Source organism: Marmota marmota, unplaced genomic scaffold (assembly GCF_001458135.2).
Source record: "Marmota marmota marmota unplaced genomic scaffold, marMar, whole genome shotgun sequence".
Lineage (NCBI taxonomy): Eukaryota > Metazoa > Chordata > Mammalia > Rodentia > Sciuridae > Marmota > Marmota marmota.
Genome location: NW_026000272.1, coordinates 13,375,140 through 13,396,284, shown reverse-complemented (window position 1 = coordinate 13,396,284; position 21,145 = coordinate 13,375,140). Strand labels below are relative to the sequence as shown.

Below are 21,145 nucleotides of genomic sequence, written 5' to 3'. Positions count from 1 at the left end.
AGTCCCTAAACTAGAAAAAGCCCAGGTTTTTATCATAAATAAATAATTTTAAGTTCTCATTCTTATCAATAAAAACTGATATCCTCTCCAGAAAGCTTTACAAGGTGTCCCATGATTAATTGCATTTATTTAATGTTCTAAGAGATAAGACCAATGTGTAGATATTAGAGGGAAAAAAATAGCATCTTTTAAGGATGAAGGCAGGAATTATCTGAGAAGGGGCAGAAGGTTAACTTTCTGGAATGGCAATGGTTTCCATCTTTATAAGAGCATATGCATTTTCCTCACAACAATACACTCAGTATTTTCTTAAGTTTGAAAATATTTCTTTTTTTTTTTTTTAAATATATTTCTTAATATTTATTTTTTAGTTTTAGATGGACACAATATCTTCATTTTATTTGTATGTGGTGCTAAGAATCGAACCCAGTGCCTCACGCATGCCAGGCGAGCGCGCTATCACTTGAGCCACATCCCCAGCCCCTTGAAAATATTTCAAAGCAAGCATTAAAATAGGTTGGAAATCATCTTGAACTAATTAACATTAATTATATAATCACTAATTGTTCACCTATTTTCTCAAAATAGAACTATTGCCTAATATGAGCAAATTCCTAGGTTAAACCTCCAGTACATTAAAAAAAAAAAAAACTCTTAAAAATATTTCAAAGTCACTCTAAGTGGTATATTTGTTGGTCAATTTAAGATCTTTAGGTGGTCCATAAAGGGAATGATGGGACATGAGTTAAATTTTATCCTGAAATTCATAAATACTGAATTGGTTATTAAGCTTTCTAAAGAATTGATAGGATGGATAGGCTTTTTTTCTGAAACTGGTATAAACCCCATGATAATTTACTTGGGGCTGTCATTCAACTTAGCTTCATAACACAAATGTCACCATTTAGGTGCCAACATCCATTAGCCAAATGTATATTTAATAAGCTGGGTATGATGGTGCACATTGATAATCTGACTTGGGAGGCCCAGGCAGGATCACAGGTTCAAGGTCAGGCTAGACAATAAAACAAAAACTAAAGATGCAGCTCAGTGGTAAAGCACATATGGGGTCAACAGCATCACTAAGATAGACTTTGGTCTAAAGTGCTTTGGATTCATTGCTACAACCTTTTCCTCTTGATATTTAAAAGCAAATCAGAGGTAAAAGAAATAATTATTAATATGTTAGTCTCCAATTCTTAGGTACGATTGCTCCCACTAAATTTAGGGGGCGAAAATTAAATGAAATCATCTGAATTGCCTCATTGTATTAATTACCTTGATGTACATCTAAGTTCACTCCCCAATAAAGACAGCTACCTAGTTGCAGAAGCTGGCCAAATCAGTGACTCAATATATCAAGTGCCAGAAGTATATCAAAACTAATGTGAGTGAAGCGGGACTTTTTCTTTTTAAAGAAAAACACTTCAAAGCCTAAATAATTTCTAATTTCAAAAAGGTTTTAAAAAAAAGGAAAAAAGAACCCATTGCCACAAAAAAGATGCACGTTTAAGTTTTATTGTCTCAATACAAAACATTCCAAAAAGTGAAAATGATCTATAATACCTAAGTTCTATATTCAACTACCAGTCAAACAAGGAAAACATTTTATCATTCCGTTTCTTTTACAACCAATATAAAGTAAAATGAATCAAGACCAACTCTTTTACTAATGGAAAAACTAAGCCTTCTGGGTCTTTAAGTTATCTGTTAAAAAAGTATCTGGTAATTTAAGCATACTCCTTACTCTGAATTTAGTATTCATACTACAATTAGTCTATTCTACACTGTCTTCAAGAAATCTAAATAAAATCTCAAGAGCCAAAAAAGTCCTCACAGAAGCACCAACTCAAGTAATTAGATTATGGAAGACTTGAGCTAAGATAGCTATTCAAGTGCAACTACTTAATTGGTCAGTATCCTCATGGTCTATGACTTAGGAATGTGACCAATGAGGGTTAAAATTTATTTTCCTGAATCACAGTTGTTAAATGTGATAGTATTATACTATGCAAAAATTCTCAGAAGTTGAGCTGCTTCCTCTAATGCAACAACTGTTTTGAGAACATTAATACTTAAACTATTGGCTCTAGTCTCCAAAGCAATAAACTGGTTTTACCATGATTTGTTTCCAAGAATGGGAGCTGTGGGTAAAGTAAGCTTATAAAATGATACTATAACCAAGTGACCAATTTGTTTCCAGTTTCAAGTGTGCTTTCCACCATTCTAGCAATGTTTCCAGTTGTTACTTTCATTTTCCCCATGTTACTCCTTGCTTTAGTTTTGCTGTAAAACTGAACCCTCATTCCTGATAAGCTAATGCCAGAATAAGTTTCATTTGCTGAAAAAAAAAAAAAAATCAAGATATTACTTGAAAGAGAGTTACAAGTTACCACTTAATGCCTATCATGATTCAACTTTTTTTTTTTTTTTTTTTGCAGTGTTAGGGATGAACCCAGGGCCTTCAGGCATGCTAGGCAGGTGCTCTACCACTGAGCTACATCCTCAGCCCCTAACTCAACTTTCTGAAATTCAGTGATACTTAATTCTAAATTGCAGAGTTGCTTCAGCTGAACAAAATGAAAGCCAAAGCTATACTCTACATAAATAGCCACAAGAACTTCCTGAGTACCTCCACTTGCCAATTTCTTTATTTCCCTTTCTCCATTTGGTCAATTTTAAGTAACTACCACTCCCTAGTTAAGAGTGTTAACCAACACTAATGCCTTCCTCAGATCCACAAGAACCCTTGAAGACAAAAACCTATTGCCTGCACCAAACCAATTCTGATGAGCACTGCTTATGCGACTGCTGTGACTGATCGACAATCAGCATTCTTCTGCTTCAACAACTCTGTAAAAAAGCATGGGATCAAGTTATAAGGTAAAGCATTTGTTTTATACTGCATAGTACCCCAACACCCCCCACCATTCCTAAATACATACTTTTTCTTATAATTGATATCAATAACTCTCCATTTAGTCAATTTGTATTATAGCTATACAAATAAGCAAGCACTGAGAAAATTCACTGAAGCCCAAACTTCATGTAAAGTCTGCTCACATACCAAAGTATTACCTGTATACACAGATCCTGTCAAGAGAATTCTTGCAATATGAAAAGATATTTGCAATTGGTTTTAAACAGCCAAGAATATTGCATGACTAATAGTATTATTACTGGAAATATACCTATATAACCTCCCTCTACATTCAAAATTGATGTGCCAGGGCTGGGGATGTGGCTCAAGCGGTAGCGCGCTTGCCTGGCATGCGTGCGGCCCGGGTTCGATCCTCAGCACCACATACAAACAAAGATGTTGTGTCCGCCAAAAACTAAAAATAAATATTAAAAATCTCTTTAAAAAAAATGGATGTGCCAGATAACACACGTTAAATAATCTAACCTAATTTCCAAGAGTTGTATATTATCCCCTTTTGCAGATGAAGTGTGGATCAGGAAAAAAAAAAAAAAAACTTGCCAACACCACAGCTTGACAGTGGCAAAGCTACAAATACTATTTAAACCTTGAAAGGCCAGTGCTTTCAAAACTTACCTTAGCATTTGATTTCTCCTGCTGCCAGCTTTATCTATTGTGAATAAATCAGCACTCCATGACCACAATGACCATAAGTCCTCAACCTGCAAAAATTAAACAGATGAAAACTAGTTATCTCTCTTAAGAAACTTTAAAACTTGCCTATAACTGCCCTCTTTCCAGAAAGGCAAGTTCAGACTTCCAGATTAATGTATTTCATGTTCTACTAGTTCTCTTAAGTAGTGGAAGATTCACTGGCTTGGGATGGACTGGAATGGCTTAAATGGTTAAGTTGCATGGCTTATGGATTCTCATTCTGTTCCAATGGTGCACTGCCACGTTAAATCCATAAGTTGAACGGACAAAACATTTATTTGAAGGAATAAGTGCGTATAAGGATTTTTAGTTGGAGGTCTTCAAGTTTACTATATTCAAGAGCATCTTTTTCAACTTCATGGCTGGACCTGGGTCATGCTGCCTCAGGTTTTGCTTTTTAAAGACCACTTGCAATAGATTTTCTCCATACAGTGTAGTTTCATAGAACTAAAAACAAGTCAGGCATCCAACTAAAGGTCAAGTTTGCAATGGCTTACAGGGGTAAGAGAGGGGACCCCAAACCTAAGCCATTTCTTATATTGACTAAGACTAATTTGAAAAAAAAAATGTTAAAAACATATGAAGCATGTTTAAAGGTCTTCATCAAAAATACTTTAAAAAATACCCCCTCCCAAGCCCCAGATTGGTACTGGTAAACAGCTGTATTAAGGCCTTTAAATGTCACACATGCTTTAAAAAAAAAAAATCCAAGTGTTGAATTTGGAGGACTTCTAATATGCTATTGAACATTTGCTTTTCCAAAAGGTTTTTTTTTAATCTAGAAGGCACATTTCCATTGCCATGAGGTACAGTATGTTTCACTGTACTATGAGGAAGGTAAGTGTTCAATTTCGACTTAGACGGAAAAACTAGTTTGCTTTGCTTACCATCTTTGCTGTTTCACAGGCATTTGGTGCTTTAAATCTGATGTGGAATGCTGATAGATTCACTTTTTAGAAGTCATAAGCCTTTAGGAAGTTGGAGATAACTTCACTGCTTATCTATTTTCTCCTTTGCAATCAAGCTGTTCCTTTAAAAGTGAGACACTACAGAGTTGCAAAAATTTGAAACAGTAAGAGCAAGCATCGTTTGCAGCTTCATGGTTGGTTTTGGCCAAACTTTTTATTTAGTATTCTGTAGTTGTTTAACACACACTTAAATGGTCTTATTGGGGGAGGGGGAAAGGGAGGTTCTTGCGGATTCCCAAGGAAATGTCAGAAAGGCAAAATATGGCCAGCATTATCCATTTGGTTTTTTTTTGGGGGGAAGGGGGATTTACTGGGTGAATAGTACTTTCCTTACATAGATATCTGATCTCAGGTTTTGTATACTGAGAACATTGAGATTTCAGTTGGAAGACACCCTGAAATCCTAAGAGTAGCATACCCCAACCACCCCCTATTAGCTAGCTTTTTTGTATAGGCAGAACGATTCATCTCTCAGTGGAGATCAATGGACATCTAGGTGGCTAGATGTTTGTGGAAGATCTTAGAATTGCTTGCCTCATTTACTGGGTAAAACTGGATAGGAAGTGGCCTTCAGGGACACTTTAACTTGGAAAATTACAACACTAGTACAACAAGTCTTACACACTTAACATTTGCTTGTTGAAAGCAACTCAAAATCAAATGAAATTAAACATGTTTTACTTTTTTTCCCTCACAAGAACATAAAAAATTATGAAGGGGAACTTAACAGGAAATTTAAAAAAGGTAACACAATTTTTCCTTTTAGTAGTCCTTGGGTAGTTATGACAGAATGGTTTCCACTTTTTGTTTGTTTCTTTGAACGGGGAATTTTGGTCCAAAGTTTTGTTTGTTTCTAGTATCTGCTTCTGCCTCCCCCTCTATCAGATCGGCTTCCTCCACGGCCACCACCTCTTGGTGCTCCGCGGCTTGAACTGCTGTAGGAATCACGTGGAGGAGGGTACCCCCTTTCCATAGAAGGGGGAAGCCCTCGTTCTTGTCTGCCAACCCGATCACGACCACTTGAGTAGAGATCACTTCGGCTGCTTGAGTAACTGTCTCGACTTCCACCATATCCGTCACGTGAGCTGCTGTAATCATCATAGCGACTGCTTCCACCATAAGATGGCGGGGGCCCTCGTGTAGGTGGAGCACTACGTGAGTTACCTGCAGGGTCAATGGTCAGGTAATATGGCAACACTATAAATTGTATATATACAACATTTAAATCTGAATTTACAGAATTCTTGTATTAAAAGTTTACTTTCTCAACTGGGAGGTTTTAAACTCTACCATTGCTGGCCATAACAAGGATTTGCTCATCTGCTGAGATACGGAAATGGATTGATTTTAATGTTTGTTTGAAAAGACTGAAGACGGTGTGTATTTCAAGAGGATATTCCAGCTTGTTATTTTATAGTAGACACTCAGCCACTTTCCAGTGATAAGTTGCAATTTTGAACTGTAGAGTTTCCTTCATATTGCAATGGTAAACATTTGATCTTGTTAATAAAATTTTTAAATTGTATTTTCACTGTTGGGGGAAAACACATAAGGCTGCCAATTTAAGCAAGCAAAATCCCCTCCAAAGCAAGCGAACAGCCTCAAAAGAAAAAAAAAACTTAGGAAAGAACAAAAGCCCCTCACAAAACTAGGAAAAGCCCAGCTGATAGTTAACCCTTTTAAAAAAAGCAAGCAAACGTCCCTTTAAAAGCAAGCACCACGCAGCCTATTAAACTGGCTCATGAACCTAAAAACTCAAGCTGCTGAAACTCAAGACTCTTAACAGTATCTTACCATAACTCTCATATGAATCTCTGTAGGAACCTCCACTTGGATGATCTGAATAATCACGATCACGACCATATCCATCTCTATCACTAAATTAAAAGAGAAAAACCTTTAAGTCCCAGAGCACCAACTTTTACAATAAAATATTATACTTGAGCCACGGAAGCACTCACTTACCTATAGCCTCTTGATGGATAGTCATCACGTGAACTGGAATGACCATAATCACGGTAAGTATAATCTCTTGGAGGTGGTGCATAATCTCTTGTGTCACGAGAACTTGGGTAATCTCTGCTTGAATAGCTATAGAAACAAAAGTAATTTGGTCTATGCTTTTGATGAGCTCTCCTTTAACCTTAATTAATGAAAAAACTGCATTTTTTTGTGTTACCTGTCTTTAGTAGAATATCCATCATCTCTTGGGGACAAATAAACATCTCTACGAGAGGGCAGGGGTTCCCTTCGAGGTGGGCCTCCATAACTATCTCTTCCACGTGATACAGGAGCTTAAGGAAAAATAATAATTTTTTAAAATGTAGCCTGGTGAAAGTTAAATAAAATGTGAACTTATTATATTCAGACAATGAAAAGTAGTGACTTAAACATAATACGTACACAGATCAAGAAATGTTATTCACATCTTTTGAGTACTCATTAGCTTCATGTTACTAGATCACCTGGAATTCCTGAACAAGTCTTAAGGGTCATTTTTAAGAGTTACTTCTTAATTCTTAGTGCTATGGTGATAGCACAGATTGTCATGCATGCAACATTTACCTCTTCCTCCCATTCCACTGCTGCTGCGAACTGGTCCTGAAGGAGCTGATCTTTTAGGAGGAGGACCCCCACTTCTTGGTGGTGGTCCTCTTTTTACTGGAAGAGGTCCCCTGGAAGAACTCATGTTAAAATGCATGGAATAACCACCATCATCTACATTAGAAAGGAGAAAAAAATATGTTAACACAAGAATTTAAAAAACAAAACAAAACAAAGAATTCTATGATTTGATGATACTACCTTCTCTTTATCTTTTCTCTTTGAGGGGTCTAACTTATATTTTCAATTGCACAATATCAAGCATGAAGTCATGTAGACTGGGAAAATAAGGAAAATGAAGGGTAGTCTCTAAAGTTATTTCAAAGAACACACATTGTTTTGCTTTCATATGCTCAATGTATCAAACTGAATCTTGAAAAAGATTTTCTAAGTACTTTTCTTACACATTAAGTAATAAGGTAAGAAATAATGTGATCTATCATTTAAATCAACATTCATTTAACTTAGAACACCTTCCATGTTTTCCTCGAGTCATTATCACTTCAAGAGGTAAGCATATATTCTTTCTTAATTTCAAAGGCGAGAGCCTTTCAACGAGGGCTTAAAGTATACACTGTCGTGGATTTGCAGTTCTTATACACCAAGCCAAAGATCCACCTAAATTATTACCCATGTGCCCTCCACGAGAGGGAGGTCCCCTAGTTCCTCCACTTCCTCCTCTTCCTCCTCTAAGACCTCTGGGAGGGCCTCTGCTTCTTGGAGGTGGAGGTGGGCCACGTCTACCACTTTCAAATGATGGTTTGGTAGCTTGTTCCACCTTGATGGCTTTTCCATCTAAGGACTTTAAACAAAAATCAAAATGGTTAAATTGTATCATAATTTTAAAAGAACTTACAGGTCCACTATATACTATTGACACCAAAATACAGTTAATTTTGTTCATCAATTAGTCTAAGTAAAATCCTAGAAGTAGTAATTCTAAGAATGACTTTTCCACTTACTTAAAATGTCTACCCAGTCACTGAGAATACAAAGCATAAAGTAAACTCAGTGCACTTGGTAAAATTTAAAGCAATGCTAGGTAGGTATATCAGCTCATTTTCAAAACTAATAACCAGATTAGGTACAATGGCACATGCCTATAATCCCAGCAACTCCAGGTTAACTCAGGAAGCTGAAGCAGGATAGCAAGCAGAGGCCAGCCTCAGCAACTTGGTGAGACCTTGTATCAAAAAATAAAAAGGAACCAGGAATCGTGTCACATGTCTGTAATCCTAGCAGCTCAGGAGGCTGAGGCAAGAGGATTGAGTTCAAAGCCAGCCTCAGCAATTTACGGAGGCCCTAAGCAACTCAGTGAGACCCTGTCTCAAAATAAAATATACAAAGAACTGGGGATATGGCTCAGTGGTAAAGCACCCCTGGGTTCAATCCCCAGTACCCCCCACCTAAAAAAAAAAAAAAAAAGCAAAAGTAATAAACAATGCTAAAGGCCAAGCCATCAAGCTATGGTTTAGGGATCCCAAGATAAAATACAATGCTTATCTGTAACATTACATGCTACTCTGAACTGAGAAACACTTAAGAGCACAATCTATGGTTGGGGATGTAACTCAAGGTGGAGCACTTGACTAGCATGCATAAGTCCAATCCAAGGGGGAAGAAAGGGTACAATCTATAACTTTGTCTACAACATTTGACCCTGGAATTTCATAATATGCTTCAGTTGAGCATGTCGCTCAGTGGTAGAGCACTTGTTTGGCATGCCTAGCACCACAAAAAAAAAACACCTCATGATATACTTCAAAAGAGTACTACAAATTGGCTATGGTGAGAAGATCTTGGAGAGGTATATATTCAAAACCAAAATAATTCAAGAGCTTCCATGAACCAGAGTTGGGATTGCACATGCTATATTATGCACTAGGATACATGGTATTCATTGTGCAATCTCACCTTTCCATTCATGTCTCTGGCTGCATCCTTAGCATCTGCTGGACTTTCAAAGGTGACAAAGGCAAATCCTCTTGATTTGTTGGTTTCACGATCTTTCATCAAGAGCACTTTAACAAAGTTTAAGAAAAAGTGTCACTAATTCGAATCAAACAATAAAACTATCTATCTACTTGAGGAGAAAGCTCAGAACTTCTTAGAGGACAAAAATACAACATCATGTCAGATGATCAATGTAATCAAATTCATCACAGCTTATCTTTTAATTATAATATCCCAGCATGTACATTCATATAACTCACCTTCCACTATTCGTCCATATTTGCCAAATACTGCTTCAAGGGCTTTCTCATTTGTTTCCGTATTAAGCCCACCAATGAAGAGCTTTCCTGGACGATCTGCTTCAACCATTTTTCCCCCCTGGTGAGTCTGCTGAAAAAGAATAGTATTACCTCCCAGAAGAAGTTCCCCAAGTTTATGGGACACCTTTAAATGTGGTTTGGATTGTTTTACTAAAACCTTTATTCTTTAATAACTAAAGACAACGATAAGCTTCCAACACAGTAGGAAGCCAATTTAAACTAAGTGGTAATAGTGCAATTCTACATTAAAGTAGTTGAAAGGGCCGACACAAAGTTCACTTTCACCCTAATCTTCCTTGGCTGTTCTTAACGAGTTAACAGGTACTTAACATTTGAAAAAGCCAATTTTAGTTTTAATCCTAGGTCTGATGCCTTTTACAGATTCAATCACACCCCTCTCCCAGTGATGGATTTTAAGACTAATGGCTAGTTCAAGGTCACTAACCAGACGGCAAGACTTCAACACCAAACCCTCATTCAAGGGCTACCCGTTCTCTCATTAGTCTGTTACTAAATCTAAGCAGATATCTTTTAAGTTTGCGCCAAGTTCCGCCTCATCTCCACCAGCCCCCACCCGCCAAAAAGGTTACTGCCTAAGGGGGGAAAAAAAGGCAAAGTGTCAACATCATTTCATATTAAATAACAGCACACAGAAGCGCACACTGTAACACTCAACACGCTACAATTGCGACGGAACCCAATTAAGACTAGTCATTAAAAACCGCGTGGAAACGACAAAATGGCGACACTTGGATTCAGCCCAGAGCAACTGACACTGGTCAGGAAACTAACTTTTACCATCAATACTGGCTGGGAAAATTCCAAGGGCTTCCTCTCCAGGGCTCCCAATTAACAAGGAGGCCGCATGGAAGTCCACATGCCATCGTTAGCGTCAGCGCCATCCCAATGCAGGTACCGCGGTGGCGCGGTGGCTCCGCGTCCCGCTCAAGCTACAAAACGCCGACCTCCGCCTCCGCCCCCGCCCCAGCAGGCAACGGCCAAACTTTCAAGAGAGACATACAAGGAAACGAACCCCCTAATGTGTTTTCCTTTGACCGACCCCCCCCCTGCTTTATTTAAATAGGTCGGCACCTTTGGGTGTCTTAAAATGGCGCCCGCCACCCTCATCTCCAGGGAGATAATCCCAAGTTCTAACAAGGCAAGAACGTACGAAACAACGAACCAAGGAAAGGAGACACATACCGGAGGGGTGGCGACGGTCTCAAGCTCCTACGAGCTCGCCGAGTGGGCCTTTCAAGCAGCTCAACACGAGTGACAGCTGCTGAACCCAGGAACAGAACAGAGAAGCCGCTAGGACTACTGCGCAACGAGGGCGAACAAAGGAGACAGCAAACTTTATACTACCCGGGAACGAGGCTGAAGAACCCGGATGGAAACGAAGCTTAGAATTTGAAGCGCGAAGGGAGGGGGAGTAGTTCTCAGTGTCTTCATTGGCTGTATTCCATGTCATTCACTCTTCGCTCCTCCCCTTTCCCCAGGCCCTAGGTCTTCTGGCCGGCGCCCGATTCTAACCGTTTTCCCTACCCCCACCCATTCTCAAAGGCGCGTTTTTGCTTTCTGCTAAAATGGTGCACAGACTTCATTTAATAAAAAGGTAAATTTTGTTGAGCATTCTAGTGGACCGGACACGGTTAAAAACTTTCACTTATACTTTTGCGTTAACTCTTTTTAATTCTAAAAACAAGACGATAAAGGCAGATACTCTTATGGCAATTTGCAGAAATGGGAAACAAAGAAGTTTAGGTAATACAATATATTTGCCAAAATTATCCTGAACAAGAATCTTTCGTGAATGGGAGAAATTCTTATAAATGAATGTCAATTGAGAATAAAAAACCTAGCGAACGGCATGCAGATAGTTTATTCATATATAGCAATTACTGAACACCTAACTAAATGGCAAGCGCTGGGCTAGGCCAGGAGGATACAACCCATAACAAGTAAGACATAAACCAGGCACTCCTGTCATGGTAAGGCTTCCACATATATTAAGTACAGGACACCCAATTAAGTTTGAACAGTCAGATAAGGAGCACTTCTTTTGTATATGTTCAAAATATGTACAAAAATATTTTTTGCCTATCTGAAATTAAAATTTAACTGATTCAAAGATTCTCCCCATGCTACTGGAGAGGGGGGATAAAAAAGCGATTTTCTAAATTAAATTTCTCTAAAATGCAACAACAAACAGAATAATTCCATATTGTGATTAGTGCCAGGGAGGAAGGAAACTAGATACTTCAGTGAGCAACATTAGGGAGACCAAATTAAATTAAGACATCAGAGAAGGTCTTTCTGAAGAGGTGACTTTGGAGGTCAGAGCTGAAGGTAGAGAAGAAACCTTGGGAAGGGCTGAGGGAAAAACCTTTCCGGAAAAGAACACTAAAGAGAAGGAAAGAGCTAGGCATGTGTCAAGGGGCAGAAAGAGGACCAAGGTGATGGGAATTCAAGGGACATGAATAATATAAGGGAACTAAGGTGGGCAGGACCTGTGACTCCACTAAATTATAATAGCTGGGTAAGTGTGGAAGCAGGGACACTAATAGAACTGCGGGAGAAGATGAGAGAGGATGGTGGCTTGAATTAAGGTGATGGCAGTGGACATGGAGAGAAAGGAATAGTTGCTGGATGTCTATGGCAAGTAGCATGGACAGAATTTGCTAATGAACTGGAAGGTAATATGGTATGAATATTTGTGTCCCAAATTCCTTTGTTGAAATGCTAAGCCCCAAGGTGATAGTATTAAGAGGTGGGACCTTGGGGGAGGTGATTAAAGTCTTGAGGGTCTTTATAAAAGTGTCCTACTCCAGATGGAACTAGAGACCATAATTTCTAGTGGAAATAAGTCAGACTCGGGGGAAATATCATACGTTCTCACTCTCATATGTGGAAACTAGAAGGGGAAATAAGGGATTCCATGAATGTAGAAGGGAAGCACAGCATCTCTAATCCCAACACTCACGAGGCAGAGGCAGGAGAATGGCAAATTTCAGGTGAGACCTAGTCTCAAAAAATAAAAATGGACTGGGGAAAAAAATGGACTGGGGGATGTAGCCCAGAGGTAGAACACCCCTGGGATCAATTTTCAGTACCACAAGTTTGAAAAAAATGAAAGTATAAGGGAGATCATTAAAGTAGGCAAAAGGGTTGGGGGAGAGGGAATATGAGAGGGTGGGGAACTATTGGGAAGTAAAATTAATCAAATTACATACACACACACACACACACACGCCAATGAAGCCCATCATCCTATATAATTATTATACACTAATAAAAAAATAAGTGTCCCATTCCACTATATGAGGACAGATTGAGAAGGTACCATCTACGAACAAGGAAACTGGTGGTGGTGGACCCTGACCAGACACCAAATCTGCTGGTGACTGGATTTGGGGCTTCCCAGCCTCCAGAACTATAAGAAATAAGTTTCTGTTGTTTACAACCTGCCCAGTTTATGGTATTTTGTTACAGCAGCCTGAACGGACTAAGCAAATAGGGTACAACTGGGAAGGAATTGCAACAACAGGGGGAATCATTATGGATGACTGTAAATAGCTGGTACTAGTATAGCAAATGGTGATAGTCATTTACCAAAATTTTTTTCAGAAGAGCAAGTTTGAGGAATGGGGTTAGAGAAATCTGAGGCTTGGAATACACATCTGTGCTAAATTGACACCTTAAAGACAGTAATAAAAGCCAACAGAATGGACAAAACCACCAAAGAAGAAAGTACAGTATAAAAAGAAGGCCCCAGATCACACATTATAAGCTACTAAAATACAGTGCAGACCTGTAATCCCAGCTACTAGGGAGACTGAGATGGATGGCAAGTTCAAAGCCAGCCTTGTCTCAAAATTAAAAAAAAAAAAATTAGGGTTGGAGCTGTGGCTCAGAGGTAGAGTGCTCGCCTACCATGCATGAGGCACTGGGTTCGGTCCCCAGCACCACATACAAATAAAATAAAGATATTGTGTCCACCTAAAACTAAAAAATAAATATTTAAAAAAAAATTAAAAAGCTGAGGTTATAGCTCAGTAGTAGAGCACCACTGGGTTCAATCTCCAGTAATACAAATAAAAGGTGGGGCTGGGTATGTTGCTCAGTGATAGAGTACTTGCCTATCGTGTGGATTCCTGGGTCTGATCCCCAGCACACACACACACACACACACACACACACACACACAATGTATATGGAGGGAAAAATAACTGGAAGGAAAAATATGCTAAAATGTTATTTATTTACTTATTTATTTATTTCGGTATTGAGGATTGAATCTAAGGTCACTTAACCACTGAAATACACCCCCAACCCTTTTTATTTTTTATTTTGAGATAGGGTTTCACTATATTGCTGAGACTGCCCTCAAACTTGCAGTCCTGCCTCAGCCTCCTGAGTCCCTGGGATTACCTGTATATGCCACCATGCCAGGTTAAAATGTTATTATTTATCTTGGGGTGTGTAGTGGAATTTATGGTCAGTGGTCACTTTTCTTCTTCATAGTTAACATTGACCTACACATAGTAAATTATGATATATACCAGGAAGATTGCAGTAAATAATTTTCAGGTCATGAATAAAAGCCCCCAAGGAACTTTGCAAGTAGCTCTAAATCATTAACATTAATGGAGGGAATAATGATCAATAGGACAAGAATATTTGTTCTTGTTTCTTTTTTTCCCCCCAGCCAAATAGTAACATGTAAAGCAAAAGTTATGTCTGCCTTTAAAATGAGTTATGTAAATTATTGATGCAGAATAGTTGGGAATTGGTCAGGTTGGCAAAAATTATTGAAATACCAGACCCAACAAGCAGAGCCTGTACCTCCAGGGGAAGCCAAGAGAAATCGCCTACTCTGGGGAAGCAGGCACTTTCCTTCTCTGTCTCAGAGCCAGACTGAAGGACTACAGGATACACCTCAGGCTCCTAGGCTAAGCCAGGTCTCCCCTAGTCTAGAGCAGAACAGGGCAGGTTCCTCTATAGATGACCCTGTCTCCCTGGGTTTCTAGAAGGAAATGTAAAGGCTGTAGCTGTAGCTCAGTGGTAGAGCACTTGCCCTGGATTCCATTCCCAGCACTGAAAAACAAAACAAGAAGGAAATGTGCAGCCCTGTGGAGCAGATCTCTCTGGCTGTGCAAGTTAGTAGCCAGCAATGTGAGGTAAGAAGAGAGTGTACTCTAGGGCTGTGGATATGGCTCAAGTGGTAGCGCGCTTGCCTGGCATGCGTGCGGCCCGGGTTCGATCCTCAGCACCACATACAAACAAGGATGTTGTGTCTGTCAATAACTAAAAAATAAATAAATATTAAAAAAGAATAGAGTGTACTCTGGATGGAGTGGAGGGCCACAACAGCAGCCTTTGTAAGTGCCAAAAGAGAGAGGGAGGGGGTTGGAGGGAATTGTACAAGGGGATCAGTATGGCTATAGCATAGAATGGAAGACAGAGGAGGCAGAGGGTTTACTGACTAGATCCAGAATGCAGTAGAAACAGGAACCATTTTAAGAGGTGGAGCAAGGTAATCAGATTTCACCTTAATAAGATTACTATGGCAGAAGTCTGGAGACTACATTGGGGAAGAGAGAAACAAGAAACAGGAAGCAAAATAGGAAGGTATTGCTGCTGTAATCCAAGAGAGGAGAGAGACATGGGCATGCTGAGTGTAAGGAACTTTGGTGAATGGACAGGCAGATAGATAAGCAGGTCTCAGACTGCCCAAAAGTTATCTCTGAATCTCATCTTTCCTTCTAATGGATCTTTTAGATTTTTCCTTTTTTAATTTTTTATATATAATTTAATATATATAATATAATATGTAATATAATATATAATATATATTATATATAATATATATATATATAATATATATATATAATTTTTTTATTTCATTTTTTTTTAAACCAGGGATTAAACCCAGGGGCGCTTAACCACTGAGCCACATCCTCAGCCCTTTTTATATTTTATTTAGAGACAGGGTCTCACTGAGTTACTTAGAGCTTCGACAAGTTGCTAAGGCTGGCTTTGAACTTGTGATCTTCCTGCCTCAGCCTCCTGAGTTGCTGGGATTACAGGCATGTGCCACCACATGTGGCTCACTTTGCCTCTTTCTATTCACTCCTTGGGATTGTCATTAAATGTATGTAGTTAGGTTTTCTTTATACTATAATGTTTTGTTTGGCTCATGGTTTCTCTCCAGATACTATCTCAGTGATGATAGACCGAGTTAAGCAATATTACTTCACCACAAGGTAACCATGGAATATAACCAGTGATAAATGTTGGCTGAATTGAATTGCAAGCTTTTATCCCCCATTTCACTTAGCATGAGATGGGAGCAGAATGATAAGTATTTAATGATAACTGGTGGCCTTGCTTTAATTCCAACTCACCTAGAAGGGGCTCACATTTTTTCCTAAAGCAAAAAAACTTCACAGATATAAAAGCTTAAACCAGTTAAATTTAAGAAATAATCTAACAGCCAGGCATGGTGGCACATACCTTTAATCTTAGCTACTCAGGAGGCTGAGGCAAGATGATGGCAAGTTCAAAGCTATCCTAGGCAACCTAGTGAGATCTGTCTCAAAAATTGATAAAAGAACTGGGGATGTAACTCCGTGGTAGAGCACTTGCCTCACATGCATGAGACTCTGGGTTCAATTCCCAGCACTGTAAAATAAGTAAACGAATGAATAAATAAATAACTTTTCAGTCATCAAACTAGGGATCACTCAGATGAGTAAATTTCAGCTGCTCTGTCAGGCTTGCATTTTAAACTAAGGGCATATGAAAGGTCCTGTAGGTATACCTGCTGTCCTAATGGTAGAAAAAGTCCTGCCTCCTGTTCTTGAATAGTCTGTTGTTATCTTGTGTGAAGCAACAAGGAGGAAAGGGAGGGAAGAATTGTATGTGATTAAAGATTAGGACACTTTCCAAACCACTTTATGTAGCCACTGTCCAGAAGATAGCCTACTTATTAGAACAAGCAAGGAATAAAGACTTGTTTTTTTCTTGCTGTATTGGCAATTGAACCCAGGGGCAATCTACCACTGAACTATATCCTCAGCTCATTTTATTTTTAAGAAATTGTATTTATTTATTTAGGTACTGGAGGATGAACCCAGGAATGCTCTACCACTGAGGCACAACCCCAACCCTTTTTATTTTTTTATTTTGAGACAGGGTCTCACTAAGTTGCTTAGGGCCTCACTAAATTGCTGAGTCTGGCCTTGAACCTGTGATCCTCCTGCCTCAGTCTCTAGAACCACTGGGATTATAGGCATGTGACACCTGCTCAGCTGGATCAGGCCATTTAAAGGACCAAGTTCAAGGCCAGCCTTGCCAAATTATTGAAACCCTGTCCTTTTTGTTGTTGTTGTTACTGGGGACTGAACTCAGGGCCACTTAACCACTGAGCTACATCCCCAGCCCTTTGTCATGCTCTTCTGCCATGATGTTCAGTCTCACCTCAATCTCTGAGGAATGGAGCTGGCTGTCTTTGGACTGAGATCTCTGAAACTGAGTCCCCAATTAACTTTTCCTCCTCTAATTGTTCTTGTCAGGTCTTTTGGTCACAGCAACAAAAAAAGCTGACTAAAACAGAAATTGGTACTGAGAAATGGGGGCGTTGCTGTGACTAATCTGACCATGTGGTTCAGAAGTTTTGGGAGCTTTTTTGAATTTATGGGAGGAATTTTGGAAAGTTTAGAGATGAAAGCTGGAAAAGCTTTAAATTGTTGTAAGTGGAACTTAATAGGTGATTCTGATGGGAGCTCAGAACACCAGAATGCTGATAGGACTGTTGCATAGTAAAATCTGTGCTCATGAGGTTTCAGAGGAGGAGGAGGACTCCATTGGGAATTGGATTAGAAGCCATTCAAGTTACATTCTGGCTAAGAAGTTGTTTGCATTTTGCCCATGTCCTGAAACTTGGTGTGAGGCTGAAATTAAAAATGATGGACTGATTAATCTGGTGGAGGAAATTTAAGACAGCACAGCCTTCAGTACGTGGCATAGATATTGCTGGTGGTTTTAAGTCAAGTTCATCCTGATAATCAGGAGCAGAAAGCAAAGCAAAAAGACTTGAGAATCTTGCAGTTTGGCCTGAAAACTGAGTAAAACTGGGGCTGAGGAATGTGTGGTTGTTAGACATGACAGCCACTAAAGAAATGCCAAAGACTTTGCCCAGAGACAATAAGAAAAATGGCTTAAGGGCATCTCAGGAATTAGCAAGACCACACCCATCTCAAGCTCAAGGGTGTAAAAGTAAAAATTCCTTTGAAAGGAGACTAGTGAGGCATCCTGCTTGTGCATGAGGGCCTAGGAAGTTGTTTCACCATGCTCAGTGGCCAGTTACTCAGAGGCTGCTGCAGCCAGGGTCCCTGGAGGCTTGGTTACTGCTCAAGATGGTGGCAGATCTTGGCATCAACCAGGTGGCACTGGTTCTGCAGGACTACAGGATGCTGGAATTAGGGGGTCATGGAAGCTTCCACCAAGATTTCAAAGGAAGGTCTGGGAGGCCAGGCAAAATGCCCTGGGGTCAAAGTCCCTGCAGGCTGTCCCTGTGAGGGCACTACATGTATATGTGAGGAGGAAGCCAAAGCTGCAGTGGAGACCCCCAAAGATTAAGAAATGCCAGTACCATGGAACATCTACTGAAGAAATCTTCAGGGATAGAGCAGAGAGGACATGTGGGCTGCAACCAGCAAAGCCATTGATGCAGAGCTACACAAGCAGGATGCCATGTGCTCCAGATGTCAGATGTGGAGCGACAGGACTTGTTTGTGAAATGGGAATGTTTACTCTGTGTCTTTATATGTTGGATACATGTAACTTGCTTTTGATTTTTATAGGGGCTCACAATGAAGGTTTGCCTTGGATCTCAGGAGACTTTGGACTTGGACTTTTGAGCAATCCTGGAACTGTTAATGTAACAGTTATATACTTCACCTTTTGAATATAACCCTCATTGCTATTAGGCTTATTTATTTATTTAGTGGTGCTGGGGATTGAACCCAGGTCCTTGAGCATGTGAGGCCAGCACAGTACCAACTGAGCTATATCCCCAGTTCAAGGATTATTTTTTTTTTTTATTTTTTTTGGGTACCAGAGATTGAACCCAGGGGTACTCAACCACTGAGCCACGTCCCCAGCCCTATTTTGTGTTTTATTTAGAAACACGGTCTCACTGAGTTGCTTAGCACCTTGTAGTTGCTGAGGCTTCCTTTGAACTCACGATCATCCTGCCTCAGACTCCCAAGCCACTGGGATTACAGGCGATCATCCTGCCTCAGACTCCCAAGCCACTGGGATTACAGGCGTGCACCACCACGCCTGGCCCCCCTGGCTGAGGCTTATTTTATTATTATTTTTTATTTATATATGACAGTAGAATGCATTCCAATTCTTATTACACATATACACAAAATTTTTCATATCTCTGGTTGTATGCATAGTATATTCACACCAATTTGTGTCTTCATACCTGTACTTTGGATAATAATGATCATCACATTCCACCATCATTAATAACCCCCTGACCCCTCCTTTCCCCTCCAATCCCTCTGCCCTATCTAGAGTTCATCTATTCCTCCCATGCCCTCACTCCCATTCCCTATCCCACTATGAATTAGCCTCCTTATATCAAAGAAAACATTCAGCATTTGGTTTTGGGGAAATGGTTAACTTCACTTAGCATTATCTTTTATAACCCCATCCATGTATTCTTCTCTTTTATTGCTGAGTAATATTCCATTATGTATATATGCCACATTTTTTTTTATCCATTCATCTATCCCTCTCATCGGTCTAAACCCAAAGGATTTAAAAACAGCCTACTACAGGGACACAGCCACATCAATGTTTATAGCAGCACAATTCACAATAGCTAAACTGTGGAACCAACCTAGATGCCCTTCAATAGATGAGGCTTATTTTTTAAAGGCCATTTTTCTTTTCTTTTTTTCTCCACTCTCCCCCTACCTAACAAGACTAGGGAGACAATGTTATCTTTTCTTTTTCTTTTTTTTAAGAGAGAGAGAGTTTTTTTTTAATATTTATTTTTTAGTTTTAGGCAGACACAACATCTTTGTTTGTATGTGGTGCTGAGGATCAAACCTCGGTCGCACGCATGCCAGGCGAGCCACATCCCCAGCCCCCAATGTTATCTTTTCTTCCCTTAGTTAATTGTCCTTGAAAACACCCACCACTGGAAGGAGAAGTGTCCTGAGGATCTAGGAAATTCATAGCTCCCAAATTAACAAGTGAATCCTAACTCAGCATCAGGGTACCTTGGAACCACCTGCCAAGATCTTCTTTAAAAGCCCTCTATTTTCCCTGATGAGCAGAATTACAGCCTCTAAGACAGGAGTCTCCTGTGTTTCTCCTTTGCTAGTAAAGCAATAAAACTTCTTTTTCCCCACACATGCCTGTAATGCATGTCTGTAATCCCAGTGGCTAGGGAGGCTGAATCAGGTGGATCAGAGTTCAAAGCCAGCCTCAACAATGGCAAGGTGCTTAGCAACTAAGTGAGACTGTCTCTAAATAAAATTCAAAATATGGTTGGGGATGTGGCTCAGTGGTCGAGTGCCCCTGAGTTAAATCCCTGGTACCAAAAAAAACAAAAACAAAATATCTTCTTTCTTAAAACTGTGTCCTTGTTATTGGATTGGTATCAGGGACAAGGACCAAACTTTAAGTAACAATAAGACTATGGGGACTCTTGTCTTATGACTAAATGTATTTTGTATTGTGAAATGGACATGAGCTTTTGGGAGCCAAGGGTGGAGTGTTATGGCTCATATGAGGTGTTCCCCAAAAGCTAATTGTGAGAAAATGCAAGGTTTAGAGGTGAAATTGTTATGCTCGAATTCGGGACCCCCAAAGACCACCAGAGACCCAAGATCGATGGAAGCAGCAAAGAGGTGTTTATTGCGAGCTAGCTCGGTCCTCCACGCACACACAGCAACTGGTGACGCTGAGAGGCCCCGAACCCATGGTTTGCAGCATTTTTATACATTCTTTGGAGAGGGCAGGGACTTCACATACATCATAGCCTCTTTTAGCAAATCATCACACACCACGGGAAAATCAAATAACAACTCTAAAACATGATTAGCACATTCACTGGTGGGAACAAGTTGGGTAGGGGTGATTGGTCAATACAAAAGGGGTATTCATTTGAACTGATTGGTTCAAGCCAAGAGGGGTGTACGTGCTGAACTACATGGTTGCCCAACTTGTTATCAACCACCATAAACTACTGGGAAGGTCATCTGGCATCCCAGGTATTTCCCTGTCTCATGCTGATTGGTGGCTGCTAGGGGGTTGCTATGGATCCCCACCTAGCCTGACTGAGTCAGGGACACCTGGCACAGCAGATCTCTCCTGTTATTTGTAGATAAACAACTTAGCAGGGTGGGAATGTGCCTAGGATTGCTCTGTGGGTTTTTCCAAGGACAAAGGCCATGTCCTTTCCTTGGACAGCTTTGCTCTGAGATAGAGGCTGGTTTTTCAAAATAATTGTATTATAAGGTCTTAATCACCCAATCAGTGAATTAATCCTTGATATATATACACATATATATATAGTCTCTCTCTCTCTCTCTCTCTCTCTCTCTCTCTCTCTCTCTCTCTCTCTCTCTCCTTCCCTT

The 21,145-nt window shown here is 39.8% G+C and overlaps 1 protein-coding gene and 1 non-coding gene across 4 annotated transcripts; both read right to left on the bottom strand.

The window, feature by feature from the left end:
- Positions 1-1,502: 1,502 nt before the first annotated feature.
- Rbmx (RNA binding motif protein X-linked) lies at positions 1,503-10,867 on the bottom strand. 3 transcript variants are annotated; one of them, XR_007344957.1, is made up of 10 exons: positions 10,683-10,867; positions 9,420-9,546; positions 9,121-9,227; positions 7,837-8,008; positions 7,168-7,320; positions 6,782-6,896; positions 6,568-6,693; positions 6,397-6,479; positions 3,557-3,642; positions 1,503-2,853 (listed from the first exon to the last, which is right to left on the bottom strand). XR_007344957.1 is itself a non-coding variant. In XM_015498030.2 (9 exons), the coding sequence occupies exons 2-9, from the start codon at positions 9,526-9,528 to the stop codon at positions 5,456-5,458; spliced, it is 1,176 nt and encodes a 391-aa protein (XP_015353516.1). In that variant the 5' UTR covers positions 9,529-9,549; positions 10,683-10,867; the 3' UTR covers positions 4,738-5,455. The 3 variants fall into 3 exon arrangements, 2 of the variants coding, with proteins under 2 accessions (XP_015353516.1, XP_048652997.1); XM_015498030.2 differs by lacking the exons at positions 1,503-2,853; positions 3,557-3,642 and adding an exon at positions 4,738-5,766 and having other exon boundaries at positions 9,420-9,549; XM_048797040.1 differs by lacking the exons at positions 1,503-2,853; positions 3,557-3,642 and adding an exon at positions 4,738-5,766.
- Positions 9,300-9,372, bottom strand: LOC125614362. The gene has a single exon (XR_007344972.1). It is a non-coding gene; the product is annotated as a small nucleolar RNA SNORD61 (small nucleolar RNA).
- Positions 10,868-21,145: the final 10,278 nt, after the last annotated feature.

What these genes read in the sequence shown, in the direction of transcription:
- Rbmx (XM_015498030.2), bottom strand. Translation starts at nt 9,528, where the DNA reads ATGGTTGAAGCAGATCGTCCAGGAAAGCTCTTCATTGGTGGGCTTAAT. An exon ending in TATCCATCAAGAGGCTATAG is followed by an intron (nt 6,480 to 6,567) that starts GTAAGTGAGTGC and finishes CTTTTAATTTAG; the next exon opens with TGATAGAGATGGATATGGTC. An exon ending in AGATTCATATGAGAGTTATG is followed by an intron (nt 5,767 to 6,396) that starts GTAAGATACTGT and finishes TTGACCCTGCAG; the next exon opens with GTAACTCACGTAGTGCTCCA.